At 39.2% G+C, this 21,651-nt stretch overlaps 1 protein-coding gene across 4 annotated transcripts; it reads right to left on the reverse strand.

Annotated features, from left to right (window-relative positions):
- Positions 1-226: 226 nt before the first annotated feature.
- Positions 227-21,435, reverse strand: CKAP2 (cytoskeleton associated protein 2). Of its 4 annotated transcripts, none has more exons than XM_004054558.5 (9): positions 21,242-21,435; positions 20,259-20,343; positions 15,234-15,312; positions 14,282-15,150; positions 13,633-13,837; positions 10,731-10,901; positions 7,874-7,943; positions 2,494-2,749; positions 227-1,683 (listed from the first exon to the last, which is right to left on the reverse strand). In XM_004054558.5, the coding sequence occupies exons 1-9, from the start codon at positions 21,309-21,311 to the stop codon at positions 1,437-1,439; spliced, it is 2,052 nt and encodes a 683-aa protein (XP_004054606.3). In that variant the 5' UTR covers positions 21,312-21,435; the 3' UTR covers positions 227-1,436. The 4 variants fall into 4 exon arrangements, with proteins under 4 accessions (XP_004054606.3, XP_018895120.3, XP_055215897.2 ...); XM_019039575.4 differs by having other exon boundaries at positions 15,234-15,309; positions 21,242-21,423; XM_055359922.2 differs by lacking the exon at positions 21,242-21,435 and adding an exon at positions 20,777-21,122 and having other exon boundaries at positions 15,234-15,309.
- Positions 21,436-21,651: the final 216 nt, after the last annotated feature.

Raw genomic sequence — 21,651 nt, forward strand, 5'->3', positions numbered from 1 at the left:
TGAAAAAACAAGGGCATAGTTATGTTTTTGTTAAAGTGAAAAAAATTAGGTAAAGTTTATGTAAGTAGACTGATGACTTTTGAAAATATATCATTAAGCATGTACTTAAGTGTCAAAAACCTCAAGTCAAATCTTACAATGTATTTCAAAAGCAAAGCTAAAATTCATTCATTGTGGTTAAACTGCATTTCATAAAATATTTGTTGAAATAAACTTCATTAAAACATAATTATACAGATATTTTAATTGTATATATATCAAGTACACAGAATAAAAGTCCTACTCTCTAGAACATGAGAAGTCAATAAATAGAAAAGATATACAAAGTGGAATGAACATAAAAATGACTAAGCATGTGATCTTCACATTCATACTGTTTTTCAACTAATCTTTTACAATTAAAAAGTCACTTATTTGAAACTGTAGAGTTGATATATGCCATATTAGTTTGGAACCTTACAAAACAACTTTAGTGGTGTTATTTATGTGTGGAGAGAAAACTGTGTATGTAACTATCATGTTTCAGGGGACATGACTTAACAGTGAAGTTTTTTATGTTATAGGGAAGAAAACAAGCATTAGTATCAGGTATCTTAGAAATGCCATCTAAACTAGAATGACATTTATTCAGTATGATATGTTCTTTCCCTAACTCCATTCTAATTGCTTAAAAACTATCAAGTGAAGTTACAGAAGTTAAACCACTAAATGTGGCATCTTTTCTTACACAAAGTATCTTCTCTTAGAAATGCGGTATTTAATTAAGTAACCTTCTTGGTGACCCCAGTTATAATCAAAAGAGGCCACGAAACTACAGACTACTGACGAAAAGTGTCAGTGCAGACACTTTCCATCAATCAACAGGCAGTCCAAGGGACGCAAGAGAACACAAGTCTGGGTAACATGAATTTGGTAAGAAAGCAGGCTAAACCTCCTGTGTCTTAGTATTCGAAGTGAGTCATTCTATACAATTTTTGACTAATCCGAGAAAGGCCAAAAAAAAGAAAAAAGTATTCTGTTTAAAGGCAGGGAGGTACATGACAACTTTTAAAAACATGTCAAGGCAAACATACATTTTTACCTAGAATACCTCATTTGCTAATTATGCATCATTACTATACTTATATTTAGTAAAGTGAACAGGGTAGTATTATAACCTGTTTATATTCAAGGAACATAGTAAACTAGCTGACAAAATTTACCTTTCTTAAAGAAAAAACTCAGTCGGTTGAAATCGACAAGGTAGGATTAGCTTTCTAATGTAGAGGACTACTCTTGCCATAACATGAATGTTAGTAAAGGAGCTCACTGCCGTGAATGCTTAGGATACCATAGGTACATGGCCAACTCCAGACCTAAGAGCAATATAAAGCTACTCAAAACAAAACACCCCACAAATAATAAAAACCCCATTCCCTATCAGAGCTTTATTTCTCTTATGTTGTATCAGCCTCATAGTACACCCGGCACAGTGCTGCATTAGGGCGGCATACAAAAGCATCAGTTTCTCTTCCCAACTCCGTTAGCTGTTCCAATGAAGACACACAAGGATAATGATCTTTTAACATATCTGGCAATTTAGAAGTTTTCTCTTGAAGACGTCGAGAACGTCTCACTGGTGTTAAAAACTTCAGCTCTTTAAATGCGGAATTTGTTTCATCAAACTGCACCTTCTTTTTCACACTGAAAATTAAAACAATATTCCAGAGTTCAAAAACATGTTAACATTTTCACTCTGTACTTTCATGATATGTACCATACTATACAGCTTGTATGTTATAAGCATGTAAAAGCATGTAATTGTCTTTTAGAGAAGTACTATAAGCTCACTGAAGTGAGAAACTTATCCTTTTCTCAATTTGTCATTACAACTTGTATACAGTAGATACCTGAGTATCTGTAGAACTGGCTAATTCCTGAATGCCAAAACCTACTGTTATTAATAACACACAGATTAAAGTAAATTCAAATAAAAGTTTTCTTTTTCAAAATGGCAATAGTTAGGGAAAGTAAATACAGTATTTAAGAGGTGAAATGTTCTAATGACATTCTATTTGTTTAAAAACTTTTCTGTTTTCTTTTTTGTTTTGAGACAGGGTCTCGCTCTGTCATCCAGGCTGGAGGACAGTGGCATGATCTTGGCTCACTGCAACCTCTGCCTCTTGGGCTCAAGTGATCCTCTCACCTCAGCCTCCCAGGTAGCTGGGACTACAGGCACACAGCACCTTGCCCGGCCAAATTTTTTTTTATTTTTTGTAGAGATGGGGTTTTGCCATGTTGCCCAGGATAGTCTTGAACTCCTGGGCTCAAGTGATCTGTCTGCTTCAGCCTCCCAAAGTGCTGAAATTACAGGCGTGAGCCACCATGCCCGTACTGAAATTTCTATATTAATAAATGGTAGCTGTAATCTGAAGCTATCTCAAAGATTTTTAAATGCCATTATTTATTATCCCCAAGCATGAAAACAAATCATGGTACATTTTAAAAGTTTACCTTTGCAAGTATGGCGTAGTAGACACATTATATTTAATTAAGCAACTTGTCCTCGTTTCTGTATTGGGGGTTTTAACATCATGGGTTGGATCTTTTGTTTTGTTGTCTTGCTCTTTTTCACAATCTTGAAATAGCAAATTTCTATGATGTTTACTCTCCATTTCCAGTTTTTCTGCATCTACATCAACACCTGTATCTTCAATACTGACTTCTTTGACTTCTTCCTTGCTTGCACAAGACTTCTCCATATTTTCTCCTATAGAAAATACATTTATAGATTAAGCTTTTGGCTGAATTTTAAGAACAAAATCAGAAGACATTAAAGTTGTTCCTAGTTGGCCACATTTTCAAAATACAAGAACACAATTGCCATCTCTGAACCATTCCTTTTCCTCAGCAAATACTGCTGCCAACTATATAACAAATACTATTATAAAATGAAATAAATGCTATATATGAAATAAGAACAAAGGATTATTAAAACCCACAAAAATAAACAACTAACTTTGCTTGTGGTATAGGGAGATGGTTAGGGAATGCTTCACAAGCGAGATTTAGGCTGGGTCTTAAAAATGAGTACTTGATCAAGACCAAGGAAGACAACCTTCATATGGCACATAAAAGAAAATGATCTATTAAATTAACATAACGTTAAAGAGCCAGTGTGTTTAGAATATAGGGTAAGGAACAAGGTTAGGAGTGGGAGCAGGAGGTATTGAGCTTAGATAGGTAAGCAAGAGCTAGATTGTAATGAGCTTTATATGAAAGAAGTTTGGTAAAAAAAATTCACCAGAGACAGACATAATTAAATTTGGTCAATGTAAAGGACTGTCTAGAATGGCAGAGAATGAAAAGTAACAATCTGTGATGGCAAGAAGACAAGGTTGTTGTAATAGCCTAAGTAAGTTAGGAAGAGATCAGATAGGAAGGAAGAGTCCAATCTGAGAAATATTTCTGAGAACATTTTTTTTTTTTTTTTTTTTTTTTTTTTTTTAGAGACAGGGTGTCTGCCGTTCTGTCACCCAGGATGGAGTGCAGTGGCATAATCTTAGCTCACTGCAGCCTCAACTTCCCGGGTTCAAGTGATCCTTCTGCCAAAGCCTCCCAAGTAGCTGGGCCTAAAGGTGTGTACCACCATACCCAGCTAATTTTTACATTTTTTTGTAGAGATGGGGTCTCACTATGTTGCCAAGGATGGTCTCGAATTCTTGACCTCAAGCGATTCTTCCACCTTGGACTTGTGGTGTTGGGATTATAGGCGTGAGCCACCACACCCACCCAAGTCAGAACTTATTAACAAATGAATACATGACTGTGTAGGAATGAGTGTGCAAATGTATTAGGAGAGTCTTATCCAACATTTCTTAAGAGTCATAAATGCCAGAGAAGAGTTTTTTCTTTTCTTTTTTGGGAGAAAGGGATGTTGGGTATGGGAAAGGGATACTGGGCATGGGAAAGCAGTGAGGGCAGACAAAGAGTTCAAAATAAAACATGTTAGGCTGGAAATACTTGTGAGACATCCTGGTGAATCCATTGAGCTGAAAAAAAAAACCTCTGAATTTAATTATTAGGAAAATTATTAAAAATTTTTACTAAGAGAAGTTTTAGTTGCATGATAGTGACTGAGTTTTAAGTGGAAGCTGAAGAAGAGAGAAAAGAATATAGATTAATTCAACAAATATTTAAGTGCCAAATATGTGTCAGGCATTGCATTAGCACAGGAGACTCAATGGTCAGGAACATCAGACACTGTCCTTATCTATTGAGTTTACATATGCAAAAGACAGGACAAACAACTACATAGTACAATCAAATGCATCAAATATTGCATAGGGAAAAAACAGGGAGCACAAAACAGGTGCACTAAACCTAGGTTGAGAGGAGAGGGGATGGTATATCAGGGAAATCATCAGAGAAGGCTACTCCAAGGAACTAACAGTTGAATTGAAGTCTAAAGGATAAGCAGAAATTAAGAAAAAGTAGAAGATTGTCTTGGAGAGACCTGGAGGGAAAAGAGAGTAAAAACCTTTCAGGAAATGGAAAAAAAGAAAGAGAAATTCAGGGATGTAGGGGAGAGGGAAAGAGAAGAGGCTGGACTCAGGAATTTATGCAGATGAGTGACAGAACATTTTGGTTGCAGTGTTGAGAATGGATTGGAATGAAGAGCAGAGAGGCAGGAAACTTAAGTTTGAAGACCACTGTTACAGTCTTGGTAAGCGTGTAGGTCATCTTGACTATACAAAGGAGAGTAGGAATGGAGTGAAGTAGATAGATCTTAAGAAATACTTAGGAAGTTAAACTGAATTTGATTAGCTGGGGAAAAAAGGTTGGGAACTGGGAAAGAAAGAAGGAGTATACAATCACACCAAGATTCTGACCTGGACAACCAGACAAGGCCATTCATTAAGACAGAGAACTAAAAGAAGAATCAGGTTTAGGGGAAAATTATGTGTTCAAGTTTGGCTATTTGTGTTTCAGGTAGCTGTGAAACACCCACGTGGTGCTTGTTTCTTATTATTTGTCCTTTTTTTTTTTTTTAACCCTCTTCTGAACTACTTCGACCACTTATGTTCTTTTGCTGTTCACAAATAACTGATTTGTGAAATTGGTTTTATATCCAGAACTTACAATTATACATTTCAGAAAGCCAAGAGTTTATGGATACCTCCTTCCCCCATCTAAAGACTAATGATACCTGCTAGAAAACACCAACTAGTACTATCCTATAAGATAGGAAGAGCAACTTAATCAGAATACTGCTTTTATCTTTCCACATATCTCCAGAAATAGAATTATGAGAGATCTTTTTATGAAATTTGAATTTCCACTTCGCTGTCTTTTGTGAATAAGAGACAGGACTGGGTTATTCTTTTTTTTTTATTTTTCTTTTTGACACGGAGTCTCACTCTGTCACCAGGCTGGAGTGCAGTGGTGCGATCTCGGCTCACTGCAACCTCCACTTCCTGGGTTCAAGAGATTCTCCTGCCTCAGCCCCCCAAGTAGCTGGGATTACAGGCACATGCTACCATGCCCAGCTGATTTTTGTATTTTTAGTGGAGACGGGGTTTCACCATGTTGGCCAGGATGGTCTCGATCTCTTGACTTTGTGATCCACCCGCCTAGGCCTCCCAAAGTGCTGGGATTACAGGCGTGAGCCACCATGCCCGGCCAGGACTGGGTTATTCTTAAACTTTTCTCCTCCTTTTGTTTGTGGTACACTAGTCTTTCCTCAGTTTTCCCTTCTCTCCCTCCTTCTCAAGCTCCTTCACTAAATACTACTAGTAAGATCAGATCATATAGATGTTCCGTATGTTCCCTTGGTACATATTAGCAGTCACCATAAATTGAAACAATCCCTGATGAACTAAGCATGCTGCCATTAGAAGCATGACCTCCAACACAGCCATTAGCATATTAACCCCAATGAACAAGTTTTTTTTTTCAGTTAATACATGTAATCAAAAACTTACATAACATACTTAATTTAGAACTTTAGTATGCTCTTTGATTTTTTTTTTAAGGTTTAGCCCTTCAACCTAGATCTCTACATCTTAAATTAATTTTGCATACTAAAAAGGTACTAATACTGTTCTGGAAAGCAATCTGGCAGCATATATCAGGAGACTTTAAAAGTTCAAACTGTTGGCCGGGTGCGGTGGCTCACACCTGTCATCCCAGCACTTTGGAAGGCCAAGGTGGGTGGATCACCTGAGGTCAGGAGTTCAAGACCAGCCTACCTAACATGGCAAAACCCCATCTCTACTAAAAATACAAAATTAGCTGGGCAAGGTGGTGCATGCCTGTAATCCCAGCTACTCAGGAGGCTGAGGCGGGAGAATCGCTTGAACCCAGGAGGCGGAGGTTGCAGTGAGCCGAGATTGTGCCACTGAACTCCAGCCTGGGCAACAGAGCAAGACTCTTTCAAAAAAAAAGAAAAAGTTCAAACTGTTTGACTCTTGTTAAAATTAATCAAAAGAAAATAACTAGATATATAGGTGATGGTATATAATACGCACTCAAATATTTGTTGACTGTATAATATACAGTTACAGCAAATAATTGAAAACCATTTTTCTAAAGTTAATTAATATTAATGACTACAGTTTAATGACTTTACTATGTGTCATAGACTATGATACTTTATAAATATTATTTCATTCAATGGTCCCAAAAAATCTGTATTTTACAGATAAGAGGGTATTTTTTGCCTAAAGTCATATCAACTGGCATAAACTTTATCTGAATCTTAAAATGTTTTTATGACTGGCAACTAATGAATCTCTTATCTCCATCTACTATCCCCAGCAAAGAGAATTCTTGAATGAGCTTTTCTAGCCAACACAACAGATCACAGAATTTAACAGGTGAAAAGTCTAGATATCTAGTCAAACTGCCTCATTTTAAGGCAGACAAAGCCTAGAGAGACAATGCAACTTTCACAGACATTCAGTGACAAATCTAAATATTGAGCCAGATCTCCTAATTAAAAATTCTTTATACTACATAAAGCCACTTTATCTCAGAGGTAGGTCAACAGAAGTATGAGGAAAGAAACCTACATATTTTAAAAATTTAAAAAGATAAAAGAAAAACTAATTCAGCAAAGAAACAATAAAACTACAATTCACAATGAAATACCATCTCACACCAGTCAGAATGGCTATCCTTAAAAGGCCAAAAAAATAGCAGATGCTGGCAGGGTTGTGGAGAAAAAGGAATGCGTTTACATTGTTGGTGGGAGTGTAAATTAGTTCAACCATTGTGAAAGACAGTGTGGCGATTCCTCAAAGACCTAGAGACAGAAATACTTTCAAACCAGTAATCCCATTACTTGGTATATACCCAAAGGAATATAAATCATTCTATTATAAAGATCCATGCACGCATATGTTTATTGCAGCACTATTCACAATAGCAAAGACACAGAATCAATCCAGATGCCCATCAATGATAGACTGGATAAAGAAAATGTGGTACATATACACCATGGAATACTATGCAGCTATAAAAAGGAATGAGATCATGTCCTTTGCAGGAACATGGATGGAGCTGGAGGCCATTATCCTTCGCAAACACAGGAACAGAAAACTAAATACTGCATGTGGGAGTTAAGTGATGAGAACACATGGACAGCTAAAGAACAACACACACTGGGGCACATGGGTTGGAGGAGGGAGAGGATCAGGAAAAATAATGGATACTAGGCTTAATACCTGGGTGATGAAATAATCTGTACAACAAACCCCCATGACACACATTTACCTTTGTAACAAACCTGCACATCCTGCACACGTACTCCTGATCTTAAAATAAAAGTTAAAAAACAACAACAACAAAAAACTACAATTCACATGAAGGATATAAAATAACTAAAACTTACCTAAATTAGCTTTTTCTTGACTCTTCATTGTTAGAATATCTACAATCGTGTGTCGCATCTCTTCAATAGGCTTAATTTTTTTAATGAAGAAAGCAGATCCATGTAAGTTTTATTTTCTCTGACATTAACTAGGTATCCAAGTTGCGATTAAATTTTCATACTGTATTTTAAAGTAACAGAGTGGCTCTTAAACCATGCTTCTCAGACCACTTACAATTAAGATTGAAAAATGGCTGTCTTGGCTGGGCACGATGGCTCACGCCTGTAATCCCAGCACTTTGGGAGGCCTAGACGGGCAGATCATGAGGTCAGGAGATCAAGACCATCCTGGCTAACACGGTGAAACCCCGTCTCTACTAAAAACACAAAAAAATGAGCCGGGCGTGGTGGCAGGCGCCTGCAGTCCCAGTTACTCGGGAGGCTGAGGCAGGAGAATGGCGTGAACCCAGGAAGCGGAGCTTCCAGTGAGCCGAGATCATGCCACTGCACTCTAGCCTGGGTGAGAGAGTGAGACTCCATCTCAAAAAACAACAACAACAAAAAACGAAAAATGGCTGTCTTTTCCAATTTATTGAGTAAAAATGAAGGATAGAATTTCTTTTTCTTTTTTTGAGACAGTCTCCCTCTATTGCCAGGATGGAATGCAGTGGTGCGATCTCGGCTCATTATAACCTCAGCCTCCCAGGTTCAAGTGATTCTCCTGCCTCAGCCTCTCGAGTAGCTGGGATTACGGGTGTGCACCACCATGCCCAGCTAATTTTTTGTATTTTTAGTAGAGGCAGGGTTTCACCATGCTGGCCTTGAACTCCTGACCTCATGATTTGCCGGCCACCCAAAGTGCTGGGATTACAGGTGTGAGCCACCACGCCTGGCCTAGAATTTCATATTTAAAAACTTCCTCCATAATTTTACTTAAGTCTTGTTCCTCCTTTTCTCTTACATTTAAGTCTATGGTTATATTTTTGTTTCATATGCTATGAAATGTATCTCTGAAGAGCTAAGGTTGATCATCTCAACATATTTCATTCATTCAAAAATTTTCAAAAAATTACTAAGTGCCCATTATTTACCTAAGCATTTGCTATGTTCCATCCAACACAATCAAGATTAGGGAAGGTGTAATTCAGTCTTAGTTCCAGAACTGAGTCCTGAATTACTCAGCTATCCTGCTTTCAGTTTTCTTGGCTAATTTTTTTTTTTTTTTTTGAGACAGGGTGTTGCTCTGTTGACTCAGGATGGAGTTTAGTGGCATAATCATGGCTCACTAGTCTTGAACCCCAGAGCTCAAGCAATTCTCCCACTTCAGCTTCCCATATAGCTGTGACCACAACTGTCTACCACCAAAAAAAAAACTTCAAAATTTTTTTTTTTTTTGCAGAGATGGGGCTCTCACCCTCTTGCCCAGGTTGGTCTTGAACTCTTGGACTCAAACGATCCTCCCGCCTCGGCTTCCCAACGTGCTGGGATTACAGCCGTGAACCATCATGCCTGGCCACTAATTTTAAGAGATGGGGTCTATGTTGCCCAGGCTGGACTCAAACTCCTGGGCTCAGGCAATCCTCCCACCTTGGCCTCCCAAGTAGTTGAGACTACAGGTATCCACTACTGTGCCCAGCCATGTTGGCTAATTTTGATTCTTGTTTTCCAGCAGCTTTTCCTCTGGTGTTACATCTTGCTGTTTACATTATTGCTTTCTATGTGAGCCTTGGCTCCAGTTTTGCATCCTTGCTACAATGTCCTTAGCTGCCTTAAGTAATGTCCCTTCTGATACAATGTAGTAGGGGCCTAACACTCCCCTCCAGGTAGCATTCTGTCAAATATAGTTACCATTCTAGAAAGTTTTACACATGACAGCCACTGAGAGACTATCTGCTGAATATCTGATTTTTTATTTACGTGAAAAGTCAAATAGCACTCATTGATTTTGTTGAGACAAAGGTGAATAGATCTTTCTTAAAAGGGAGTTTTAAAAAATTATCTATGTAAACAATCTCCAAGAATGTGTTTCTGAGAAACCTGGTCAAAAGGAAATATATTTTAAGAACATGTATCCATAAAAACAAAAACCCAACCAAACGAAAAACTCAAGAAATGATTTATTCTATACCCAAAACTTTGTGTATCAATACGCTAGAAGAGATAAGGAGTATGGTATCAAGCCACTATAGAGGTAATAATGTTAGAGAAACTGGTTTATTGCCATTTTTTGTATGCAGAAAGGACCAATATATAGTGTATATATATATGTGTGTGTGTGTGTGTATATGTGTGTGTATATATGTATGTGTATATATGTGTGCATATGTGTATATGTGTGCATATATGTGTATATGTGTGCATATGTGCATATATACGTGTATATATACGTGTATATATACATGTATATATATGTGTGTGTATATATATGTGTATATATACATATATGAGTACATTCGGGTTTACTCTTAAAGAGTTCTCACACAAAACCAAGAGAGCTTGATAACATTTAAAAAGCGAATTTAATCCCTTTTGCTTTATATTCAATAAACAAATTTTAATATTACATTCAGTCTCCCAGTAAACTTCCAACCAGGAAATGCATACAATAATATGCTAAAACATTTCATGCAGAAAGTTTCATTAAATATACATTTCAGCTTATATCCATTTTCTAAAATCTGATTATTCCCAATACAGGAATAAAAGACTTAGAAAGCCAACAAACAGCTTTTATAATGCAATCCTTGCAGCCTTTAAACATTTATTACCACTACATATACAAAGAAAATTTTCTTAAGTTATGTTGTGATGTGTTTCAAATTAATTCTGAATTGTCTACTACACTGTAATCGTAAAGATCAGTAAATTTTTATCTTACCTGAGCCCCTGCCAGAATGGCTTTCTCATAGATTGCAATAATATTTTCAATAGGACTTGTGATTGGTTCAATAAGTGCAAGACATATCCAATACTTAACAAGCTTTTTGGCATCTGGAATATTTTTAATCAGGTCATTCAGTGTGACCAGTATATCTTCTTTTGGACATCCCTAAAAGAGCAAGAAATAATGTGTGTAATATTTTTTAGCTTACAAAGTATGAACAATAATTGAGCCTACTATAGTCAAGATCAATGATAACGATAGCCCTAAGCATAAAGCAAAAAAAAATGAAACATTAGTTGAGAAATTTATTAGTAAAAAATGAACACTTATTTGATCTTGATTTTATCCTCATATATATTGTGGGATTCCATTTGTTAATACCTTCTACCAAATGTTTATGAGTAAGAATAGTCTGCAGAGTTTTTTTCCTCTTGTCTTTATCAGGTTTTGATATTAAGATTAAAATGAATCTGTAATGGTTTATGTCACAGTTACATATAATTAAATAATAGGGCAGAAAAAGTTCATAGTATCAAAAGGAAAAACTTCAACTGAGCAGAAATAAACTCTAATTCTATTCTATTAGACTCAAGAGTTTTCCTGATTGTAACTTTTACTGGTGTTCAGAACCACAAGAAGTTAAAAGATGCTCATGAAGAGTAAAGTTTGAAATCATACCTTGAATTCAGTTTTGCTGTGGATCTTACACACTAGTGGGTGACCAAAACAAGATTAAAGAGCAGTCAGGAAACAAAGATATTATCTATTATTAAACAGAATATTGTTCTGGAGCTGATTATTATACTCCATAGGATTTTGGTCCAAATAGCAAAATTCTGCAATAAATTCAAAAACATGATGATGATGTTGGCTTAGATGAATGGGATTTTGTTTCTTTTTTTTTTTTTTGAGACGGAGTTTTGCTCGTTGCCCAGGCTGGAGTGCAATGGCACAATCTCGGCTCACCGCAACCTCTGCCTCCCAGGTTCAAGCGATTCTCCAGCCTCAGCCTTCTGAGTAGCTGAGATTACAGGCGCCCGCCTCCATGCCCAGCTAATTTTTGTATTTTTAGTAGAGACAGAGTTTTACCATGTTGGCCAGGCTGGTCTCAAACTCCTGACCTTGGGTGATCCGCCCGCCTTGGCCTCCCAAAGTGCTGGGATTACAGGCGTGAGCCACTCCACCTGACCAGATGAACGGGATTTTTTTTTGAGTATTTTAGGTAACTTAATCTGTGATAATAATGACTCACACAGTATTTGTGTTGCTAGTCTTTGGTAAAATGTGTAATGAACGTAAAAAATAATGTGTAAATATAATGAATAGATGTAAGAAACAAAATATTAGAAGCAATAAGTAAATATCACCTCAGTGTATTACATATTAATTATCTCAGAGAAACCAAATATTTGTAATTCAGTAAAAAAACCCAATTATCCCTTTGATACAGGCTGAGTATCCCTAATCTGAAAATCCAAAATCTAAAATCCAAAACTTTTGAGTATCAACATCACAATGCAGATGACCATCATTAACACTGCAGAAAATGTAACTATAGGCGACAAGGTGAAAGTATGCAACAGGCTTATTGAAGAACTAGAGCAGCATTTATCCAGAACAGAAAAAGAAATCATGTCCCTTTATAAAATCAAAGAGAAACTTCTAAGACAAAAACCATTGCTAATGAGGCAGATGACTCTGAAGTAAATATCTTAAAAAGCCACCCAGCAGAATGCCTCCTTATCCCTAGAGGACCCACTTCCTGGTCCCTCAACTGCTTCTGGTGTTTCTTCTCACCTAAAAAAATAAAACACAGTGTAAAATACTTCTTAATTAAACACAACATCATAGATGGAGATTGAAAACGTGCTGCTGTTTGTTGTTGCTATTGTCTAACTAACAGCTGATACAGGCGTTCTGATGATGCTACTGTGCTGCTTAATTACTCTGAAAGTATTTTTCACTGTATTAATGTATCTTTTTTTAAACTGTTAATTAATTATGTGTGAATAAGTGTAAGAGAATAATTGCTTATTGGTAGCATGGAAATTCAGAGTGAGGAATGATGGTGTTGCCAAACAACCAGACTGTCCCATGGGTGGCTGACAAAGTGACACCTTTGCTTTCTAATGGTTCAATGTATACAAACTTTGCTTCATGCACAAAACTATAAAAAGTATTCTATCTTTAGGCTACGTGTATAAGCTGTATATAAAACATGAATGAGGCCGAGCGCAGTGGCTCACACCTGTAATCCCAGCACTTTGGGAGGCCGAGGTGGGTGGATCACATGAGGTCAGGAGTTTGAGACCAGCCTGACCAACATGGTGAAACCCTGTCTCTACTAAAAATACAAAAAATTAGCCAGGCGTGTGGTGCACACTTGTAATCCCAGCTACTCTGGAGGCTGAGGCAGGAGAAGGGCTTCAACCCAGGAGGCAGAGGTTACAGTGAGCTGAGATCACACCACTGCACTCCAGCTTGGGTAAGAGTGACTGTCTCAAAAGCAAACAAACAAACAAGACGTAAATGAATTTTGTGGATCCCATCCCCAAGACAACTCATTATGTATATGCAAATATTCCAAAATCCAACAAAAAACATCTTCAATTACTTCTGGTCCCAAGCATTTTGGATAAGGGATACTCAACCTGTATATTTATATGAACTCAATGCAAAATGTAGTCAATTAAAGGCTAATAAGCTCACAATTAATGAATGAAGCAGTGTATCTCACAATTAAATAATTGTTAAAATAATCTCACAGTTAATGTTAAGTCAACATAGTATCACCAACATCACCTGGTCAAAAAGACTGACAATATAATTTAATGAAATAATGCTTATGAAGGTAATTTGCAAACTATAAAATGCTAAGCAAATATAAAGACTCTACCTCATTAATCAAGTTCAGGCATTCAGAAAATGTGTTGTTTACTTTTTCAGTAAATAATCTTTGTTCATCTTCTTCTGCCATGGTAGTCCAAAAAGACCCAACTGGTTTTTCATTTTGTCCTTCAGGCTCATGCTGAGTAACTACTGAATTAGGGGGCCTTTTTAGCACTCTTCCTTTGCCAGCTTTCCACTCACTCAGACGAGCTCTATAGTTAGAAGCAGATATAAATGTTACTTTGAAATTGCTGACAGAACTCTGTCAAATAGAGAAAAAGTTAAAAGAAAAAGTCATATTTTTAAGTAATCTTACTCTAATGGCATATATATTGTTCACAAGCTTGAAGAAATATTAAACATATCAAGGTCAATTATGCTCAATGATTCCATGAATGCATTTTTTGATTTGAGATTATAAAGTATTTCCCAATTATTATTAAGCATTTACCTTAGATTTTAAAAAGCAACCTTATAAAACATACTCAAACACAAAAACTTTTAGGTCATATTGTTCCACAATATAAATTTGCCTGCATATCACAGAAGAGAAACCATGAAAGAAAATTCTAATGCAGTCAAGGAAATTATAATCCAAATCTACAAACAGTACTTTATTGAAAACTAAGGTAATAAAGAAAATTATATCTACTTACTTTCTCTCTTCCGAGGTTTCTTTGGGCTGAGCTGATCTACTATCAACAGTTGCTTTTCCTGCAGTATGTCTTCGCTGGTCAACGGGCTCTGACTTTTCCATCAATTTATCATTAGACAATGAAGCAGGCCTGGCTACAACTTCAGATGCTATGGATCTTGATAGTGCCTTATTTCTTATTATACCTTGAGAAGAACTGGTTTTGACACTAGATAAAGCTGTTTTTGACTGTAATAGTTCTTTTTCATGAGGCCCTTTCCGGATTGTAACATTGGCAGAGGTTCTACTGATGCCTTGTTTCACAGTGTCCCGGGTATTACTGTGATGACTTCTAATAGGAGGTCGCACAAGTTGTGTGTTCTGAGATGTAGTGCTCACAAATTTAGTAGTGGCAGTCATATTGGAGGATCTATTACTTTTCACTGTTACACTGCTGGTGTTTACAGGCTGAGGTTTTGTGGCTTTAGGGATAGTGGCTGAAAGTTTCTTTGCTGCTGCAGAACTCTCATCTTTGACTTGTAGAGGTTTTCTAAATGAATTAATCTTAGACTGAACAATCTGGCCACGATAAGATCCAAGCACAGGTTTCTTGGGCATGTTAGCATCTTGCTTTTGTTTTTCTGTAGTCATTTGTTTCTTTTTACTATTGTTTTTAAGGTGAAATGCCTGGCTTAATGTCATATGTTGACTTTGGGGATCATCTTCAGTTAGTAACAAATGTGGAGTTTGATTACTATCCTTAGGTTTACGTATGTCAATTACTACAGTTGAATTGGTTAGTTCATTTGAAGGTTTTAAAGGAATACAATGTTTCCCCACCACTGTATTATTTTTGCTCTCTGCAGGTCTCTTCATGTTTTCTTTATCAGCCTAAAAGAATTATTTAAGAAAAGTGTTTAGGAAAGGCAAAATGGAAAAGGGGACAGTTTAAGAGTGCTATGTCCACATCTTACCATTTTTGTTTTAAGTTTCAGCACTTTAGTCCCTTCTTGAACTTGGTCCTCAGATGTCACAACTCTCTGATCTCTACTACTTAAAAACAAACAAACAAAATGATCAATCAATCCTGTACCAAGGAGGCTTCCTTTTGGGGAGGAAGAAGAGGGCAATGTTAACAATTAATTGACTTACTAATTTTAAATTTAAAAAAGACCTGAGTTGAAATTTGTCCTAAGCGGCCAGGCGCGGTGGCTCATGCCTGTAATCCCAGCACTTTGGGAGGCCGAGGCAGGTGGATCACAAGGTCAGAAGTTCAAGACCAGCCTGGCCAAGATGGTGAAACCCCGTCTCCACTAAAAATAAAAAATTAGCCGGGCATGGTGGCAGGCGCCTGTAGTCCCAGCTACCTGGGAGGCTGAGGCAGGAGAATTCCTTGAACCTGGGAGGTGGAGGTTGCAGTGAGCCGAGATCATGCCACTGCACTCTAGCCTGGGCGACAGAGCGAGACTCCATCTCAAAAAAAAAAAAAAAAAAAGAAATTTGTCCTAAGCAATTTTTTTTTTTTTTGAGATGGAGTCTCGCTGTCACCCAGGCTGGAGTGCAGTGGCGTGATCTTGGCTCACTGCAACCTCTGCCTCCTGGGTTTCAAGCAAGTTTCCTGCCTCAGCCTCCTGAGTAGCTGGGATTACAGGCACACACCACCTCACCCAGCTAATTTTTGTATTTTTAATAAGAGACAGGATTTCACCATGTTGGCCAGGCTGGTCTTGAACTCCTGACCTGAGGTGATCTGCCTACACTGGCCTCCCAAAGTGCTGTGATTACAAGTGTGAGCCATCACGCCCAGCCCTAAGCAAAACTTTTAATTATTTTTAACAGTGTAAACAGGCCGGGCGCAGTGGCTCACGCCTGTAATCCCAGCACTTTGGGAGGCCGAGGTGGGCAGATCATGGGGTCAGGAGATCGAGACCATCCTGACTAACACAGTGAAACCCCGTCTCTACTAAAAATACAAAAAATTAGCCGGGCGTGGTGGCGGGCGCTTGTAGTCCCGTAGTCCCAGCTACTAGGGAGGCTGAGGAAGGAGAATGGCATGAACCCGGGAGGCGGAGTTTGCAGTAAGCCAAGATCGCGCCACTGAGCTCCAGCCTGGGTGACAGAGAGAGACTCTGTCTCAAAAAAAAAATGTGTAAACAAATGGCTGAGGAATTTAAAGATATTTTCTAAAAGTCCTAACACTCTCTGCCCATAGAATTTGTAAGTACTTAATAATCTTATTTCAAATCATTCTCAAGTCATTCAAACAAGTCTTCAAATAACCTTTAGTAAGTAATACCTCCTTGGGTTAGTTTTAAGTACTTACTAACAGATGTACTACATTGAAAATACTTTTATTAAAGAGCCCTCCCAGAAGTGATCCAAAAATTACCATATGCCATTCACAGCTTAATTTATATTAGGATACATTAAGAATATGCACTGCTGGTTGTGGTGGCTCATGCCTGTAATAGCAGCACTTTGGGAGGCCGAGTTGGGGGGATTACTTGAGCTCAGGAGTTCGAGAGTAGCCTGGGCAACACGGCAAAACCCCATCTCTACAAAAAAATAAAAAATTAGTTGGGTGTGGTGGTGGGTGCCATAGTCCCAGCTACTTGGGAGGCTGGGGTGGGAGGACTGCTTGAGCCTGGGAGTTGAGGCAGTGGGCCAAGATCCCGTCACTGCACTAGAGGCTGAGTGACACAGAGTGAGATCATCTCTCAAAAAAAAGAACGTTAGTTTCTAGGCGGTATTGCAAAGAAAATCCCTCCTCAAGAAACTGACTTAACTTATTTTTACAGCTATAAACTGGCTAAGGCAGACTGTGAGCATCTCTTAGCAAGTGATTTTAACAATTTTGTGTACTATAACGACAGGAAAAAATACGGTCAATTAGACATGCCATTGATTTTAAGACAGATCCTAAGTTCAGAGATCGCATTAAAATGCGTGATCTCTCATTCTCTGAAAAAAAAAATGAGGCCAGGAACAGTGGGTCACACTTGTAATCCTAGCACTCTGGGTAGAGAAGGTGGGCAGATCACCTCAGGTCAGGAGTTTGAGACCAGCCTGGCCAACATGGCGAAACCCTGTCTCTACTAAAATCAAAAATATTCGCCAGGCATGGTGGCAAATGCTTGTAATCCTAGCTACCCTGGAGGCTGAGGCAGGAGAACTGCTTGAACCCACGAGGCAGAGGTTGCAGTGAGCTGAGATCGCGCCACTGCACTATAGCCTAGGCAACAGAGCAAGGCTCCATCTCAAAAAAACAAAACAAAACAAAACAAAAAATACATATATGTATATTTTACATTTGACATAATTTAGTAGTTAATAATTTTGCTTACATTGCCTTTCATATCTATTTGTTCTGTCAGCTTGGAGAAGGAACAGAACTTTGACACAACCTGTACTATACATTTTGAACAATGGTGAAGGAAGATCAAAATGTGCCACTTAACAGGGTATCTTAGTAGCTAACTGCCAGCTAACAAAACAAAACTCAGGATGACAAGAAGAACCCATCTTACTCACCTGTCCAGTGGGGAGACTTAATCCTATTCTGTCTTCTTATTATAAAACTGCCCTCAGAAGGGTTACTGGAAATGAGTCTTAGGATATCTATACTTTAGAGATTGTAAAATATAATTGTTTAATTCTGAAAAGCTGCAACACAGGTCGGTTGTCTTATTTAATGATTCACTGCTGAGGTGATAACATTTAAATTGACATCTGTTTTCCTTTTTTTTTTTTTTTTTTGAGACAAAGTCTCGCTCTTGTCACCCAGGCTGGAGTGCGATGGCCTGATCTTGGCTCACTGCAACCTCCGCCTCCCGGATTCAAGCGATTCTTCTGCCTTGGCCCTCCCTGGAATTACAGGCGCCTGACACCACACCCGGCTAATTTTTGTATTTTTAGTAGAGACGGGGTTTCACCATGTTGGCCAGGCTGGTCTAGAACTCTTGACCTCAAGTGATACACCCGCCTCAGCCTCCCAAAGTGCTGGGATTACAGGCATGAGCCACTGCACCCAGCCAACATCTGTTTTCTGAAAGGAATAAATGTAGTACTTAAGCCACATGAAGCGTTTTAGAATTTTCTTTTCTTCCTATTAAGAGTATTATAAACCCCTGACCTTGTTGGATTATTTAAATAAGTGGTTGAGAGTCACTGTCTGAATCCATATTATCTCTACTTATTCCCTAGTAATTTCATTCCATCCTAAGGTTTTTAAGTAAATATCATCTGTATACTAATCAATTCCTGAGTTTATGCTTCCAGCCCCAACCCCTCCCCTGAACTTCAGACACACAACTGTTTGGCATATCTGCTTGGTACCTCAAACACAGTCAAAACAGAACTCCTAATTCCCCAGCTCCTCCTTCAGGCTTCCTATTTCAGTATATGGTTATCACCATTCATTTACTTATTCAAATAAAAAACCTAGGATCACCTTTTTGTCTTAAACAAAGAAGTAAAAGATTTATTTGTGAAGGATAAACTGTTTATTCCAAACTAAAGCAACTTATTAATATAAAGTTAGAAATTATTTTTAAAATTTTAGAATGCCAAACTTACACAAAATTGCAAAAATATAAACAGGTCAAAGAATATTTGTACACTCTTTACCCAGGATCCACCTATTGTTAAAATTTTTATCCCATTTGCATTATCATTTCCACTCTCTGAATATGTGTGTGGGTGGTATATACAATTTTTTTACCTGAGACAATTTTTTTTTTTTTTTTGAGACGGAGTCTCGCTCTGTCACCCAGGCTGGAGTGCAATGGCGCGATCTCGGCTCACTGCAACCTCCATCTCCCAGGTTCAAGCGATTCTCCTGCCTCAGCCTCCTGAGTAGCTGGGATTACAGGCACCCGCCACCATGCCTGGCTAATTTTTTGTATTTTTAGTAGAGACGGGGTTTCACTGTGTTAGCCAGGCTGGTCTTGATCTCCTGACCTCGTGATCTGCCCACCTCAGCCTCCTAAAGTGCTGGGATTACAGGCGTAAGCCACAGCACCCAGCCTAAGCCTGTAAGGATGTTATTACTGGTTATCCCTAGAGAGTGAGGGGACCTTTTGCCTTTCTGCTTCATCTACTTTCACGGGTTTTTGTTTTTGCTACAGCTATGTACTATCTAAAATATTTTAACAAAATAATAAAGATATTTCTGTGGAGGGTTGAGACTACAACTAATAATCTCTAAGCATTTGGGAGGGCCACCCAACCCTTCCCTGATGAACTCCCCCATACACTGAGTAAAAAGCTTTGCTAAATAATAGAAAGACTGACCTTTGTGCGGTGTAAATAGTAAGTTGATAATCTAGTCTATGCACATACTTTGCTTTATAATTGTTTTTTTTCCTTAGACTGTGAATTAATTTACGTAGAAAACGATAATCTAGGCCGGGCGCGGTAGCTCACCCCTGTAATCACAGCACTTTCAGAGGCTGAGGTGGGCGGATCACAAGGTCAGGAGTCCAAGACCAGCCCGGCCAACATAGTGAAACCCGGTCTCTGTTAAAAATACAAAAATTAGCAGGGAATGGTGGCGCTTGCCTGTAGTCAGTCCCAGGTATTTGGGAAGCTGAGGCAGGAGATTCACTTGAACCCAGGAGGTGGAGGCTGCAGTGAGCCAAGATCACGCCACTGCACTCCAACCTGGCAACAGAGAGAGACTCTGTCTCAAAAAAAAAAAAAAAAAAATTAATAAAACGATGATCTAATGCTGCACCATCCAATAAAGTAGCCACTAGCCAAATGTGGCTACTGAGTGCTTGAAATGTGGATAGACCAAATTGAAATGTCCTGTAAGTGTAAAATAGACACCAGATTTTAAAGACGTTGTACCACAAAAAGATGTAAAAATAATATGTAAGCAGTTTTTCTAAATGTGGCTACTAGAAAATTTAAAATTACAGATATGGTTTACTTTACATTTTTATTGGACAGATCTGATACAATTTTACAGAAGTGAAAAGAAATAAACTTGACCTTACCTGGATAACATCTCATTTTCCTGCTTGTATGCAAAAAGCGTTTTTCTTCTCAACAGATGTTCCTTGAGTTTTTGTCTTCTTTGCTCTAGATAACAAAGGTAAGAGCTACAAGTGAATATTAGTTAAAACATCAATAACGGCAAATAAATCTTGTTGACTAAATGAAGAGTTTACTTCCAAAGCTGGTTCCACCTGAGGTCACATCTATATAACAGAAAATTCCCCAATTCAATATTGCTTTTGAGAAATCACCTTATAAGAGACTGTTACCACAACAGGTCCCCAAAACCCCTCTGCATAAGAATCACATTCTCTACTCCCTGTGAAAAATCTGGAGAACATCATTTTCTACATACAGCTCCTGAAAGCCAAGCTTTAAGAAACTAAATGGTAGAAGTGAGGCACTAGACTCGAAAGTTCTAATTTACCAGAACTGGGTTAGATGAGAACTACTTTCTTCTGCTTTCCCGTGTGTAGAATAAGGGAATAACAATATTAGTTTTGAAGACCCAACCAACCCTCGGTTTCCATAAAGTCGAAGGAGAAGCTGTGAAATTGGAAATAACACATGATGCGAAGCCAGCCCTGCAGAAATTCGCTAGGGACCCAAGAGGCGGAAGACCCAGCGCAGGCGCAGTCGGTCCCTGAACCCGTGCAGCCCCGCCCCCAAGCGGACCCAGGGTCTCCGACACCGGCCCCGGCCTGAGCCCCGCGCGTTTCCCCTCGCCTAACGGATTCCTTCTTAGGAGGGCCCATCCCAGCCAGCAGCGACCGCACAGTAACACCACGCAGCGGTTCCTGTTTTTATCATCCGTTCCACAAGGCCAAGAATGAGGCAGGGCGAGGCCGACGCCGCGTTCAGGGATCTCACAGAGCGGGGGAGAGGTGAAGCGCGCCAGCGCGGCCCCGAGCCCCGAGCCCCGAGCCCCGACCGCCGGGCCCGTGCCCGCCACCGCCACCGCCACCGCCACCGCGGCCTTCACCTTTGAATGCGGACTGCGCCCTCTGACTCGGGGGCAGCTGCAGGTCCTGGGGCACGGCCGGTGTGCTCATCGTAGCCTCGGGTCGGGGGATGCGTCCCCGCTTTAGCGCCGAGATAGAACTTCCTCGGGCCACCGCCGCCGCACACTGCACACACCGGCCGCGGCTAAGCCGTCAGACGGCGCGGCTGCCGTCTCCGCCCATTGGTTCCTGCGTGAATTGAATAAGCCAATGGGCGTAGGGAGGCGGAGCCTGGACTGCAGTTGCCGGGGCCGGTCTGGTGTCTGCCCAGTTCGGTTGGGACTGAGTCTGCAGGTTTCAAACCTAAACAGCGCTCTTCATCCTGGACGTGCGATGGGGGAGGAGTCGGCCTGCTCAGTCCCCACGACATAGCAGGACTAGGTTGACAAAC

Source organism: Gorilla gorilla, chromosome 14, assembly GCF_029281585.2.
Source record: "Gorilla gorilla gorilla isolate KB3781 chromosome 14, NHGRI_mGorGor1-v2.1_pri, whole genome shotgun sequence".
NCBI classification, from domain to species: Eukaryota; Metazoa; Chordata; class Mammalia; order Primates; family Hominidae; genus Gorilla; species Gorilla gorilla.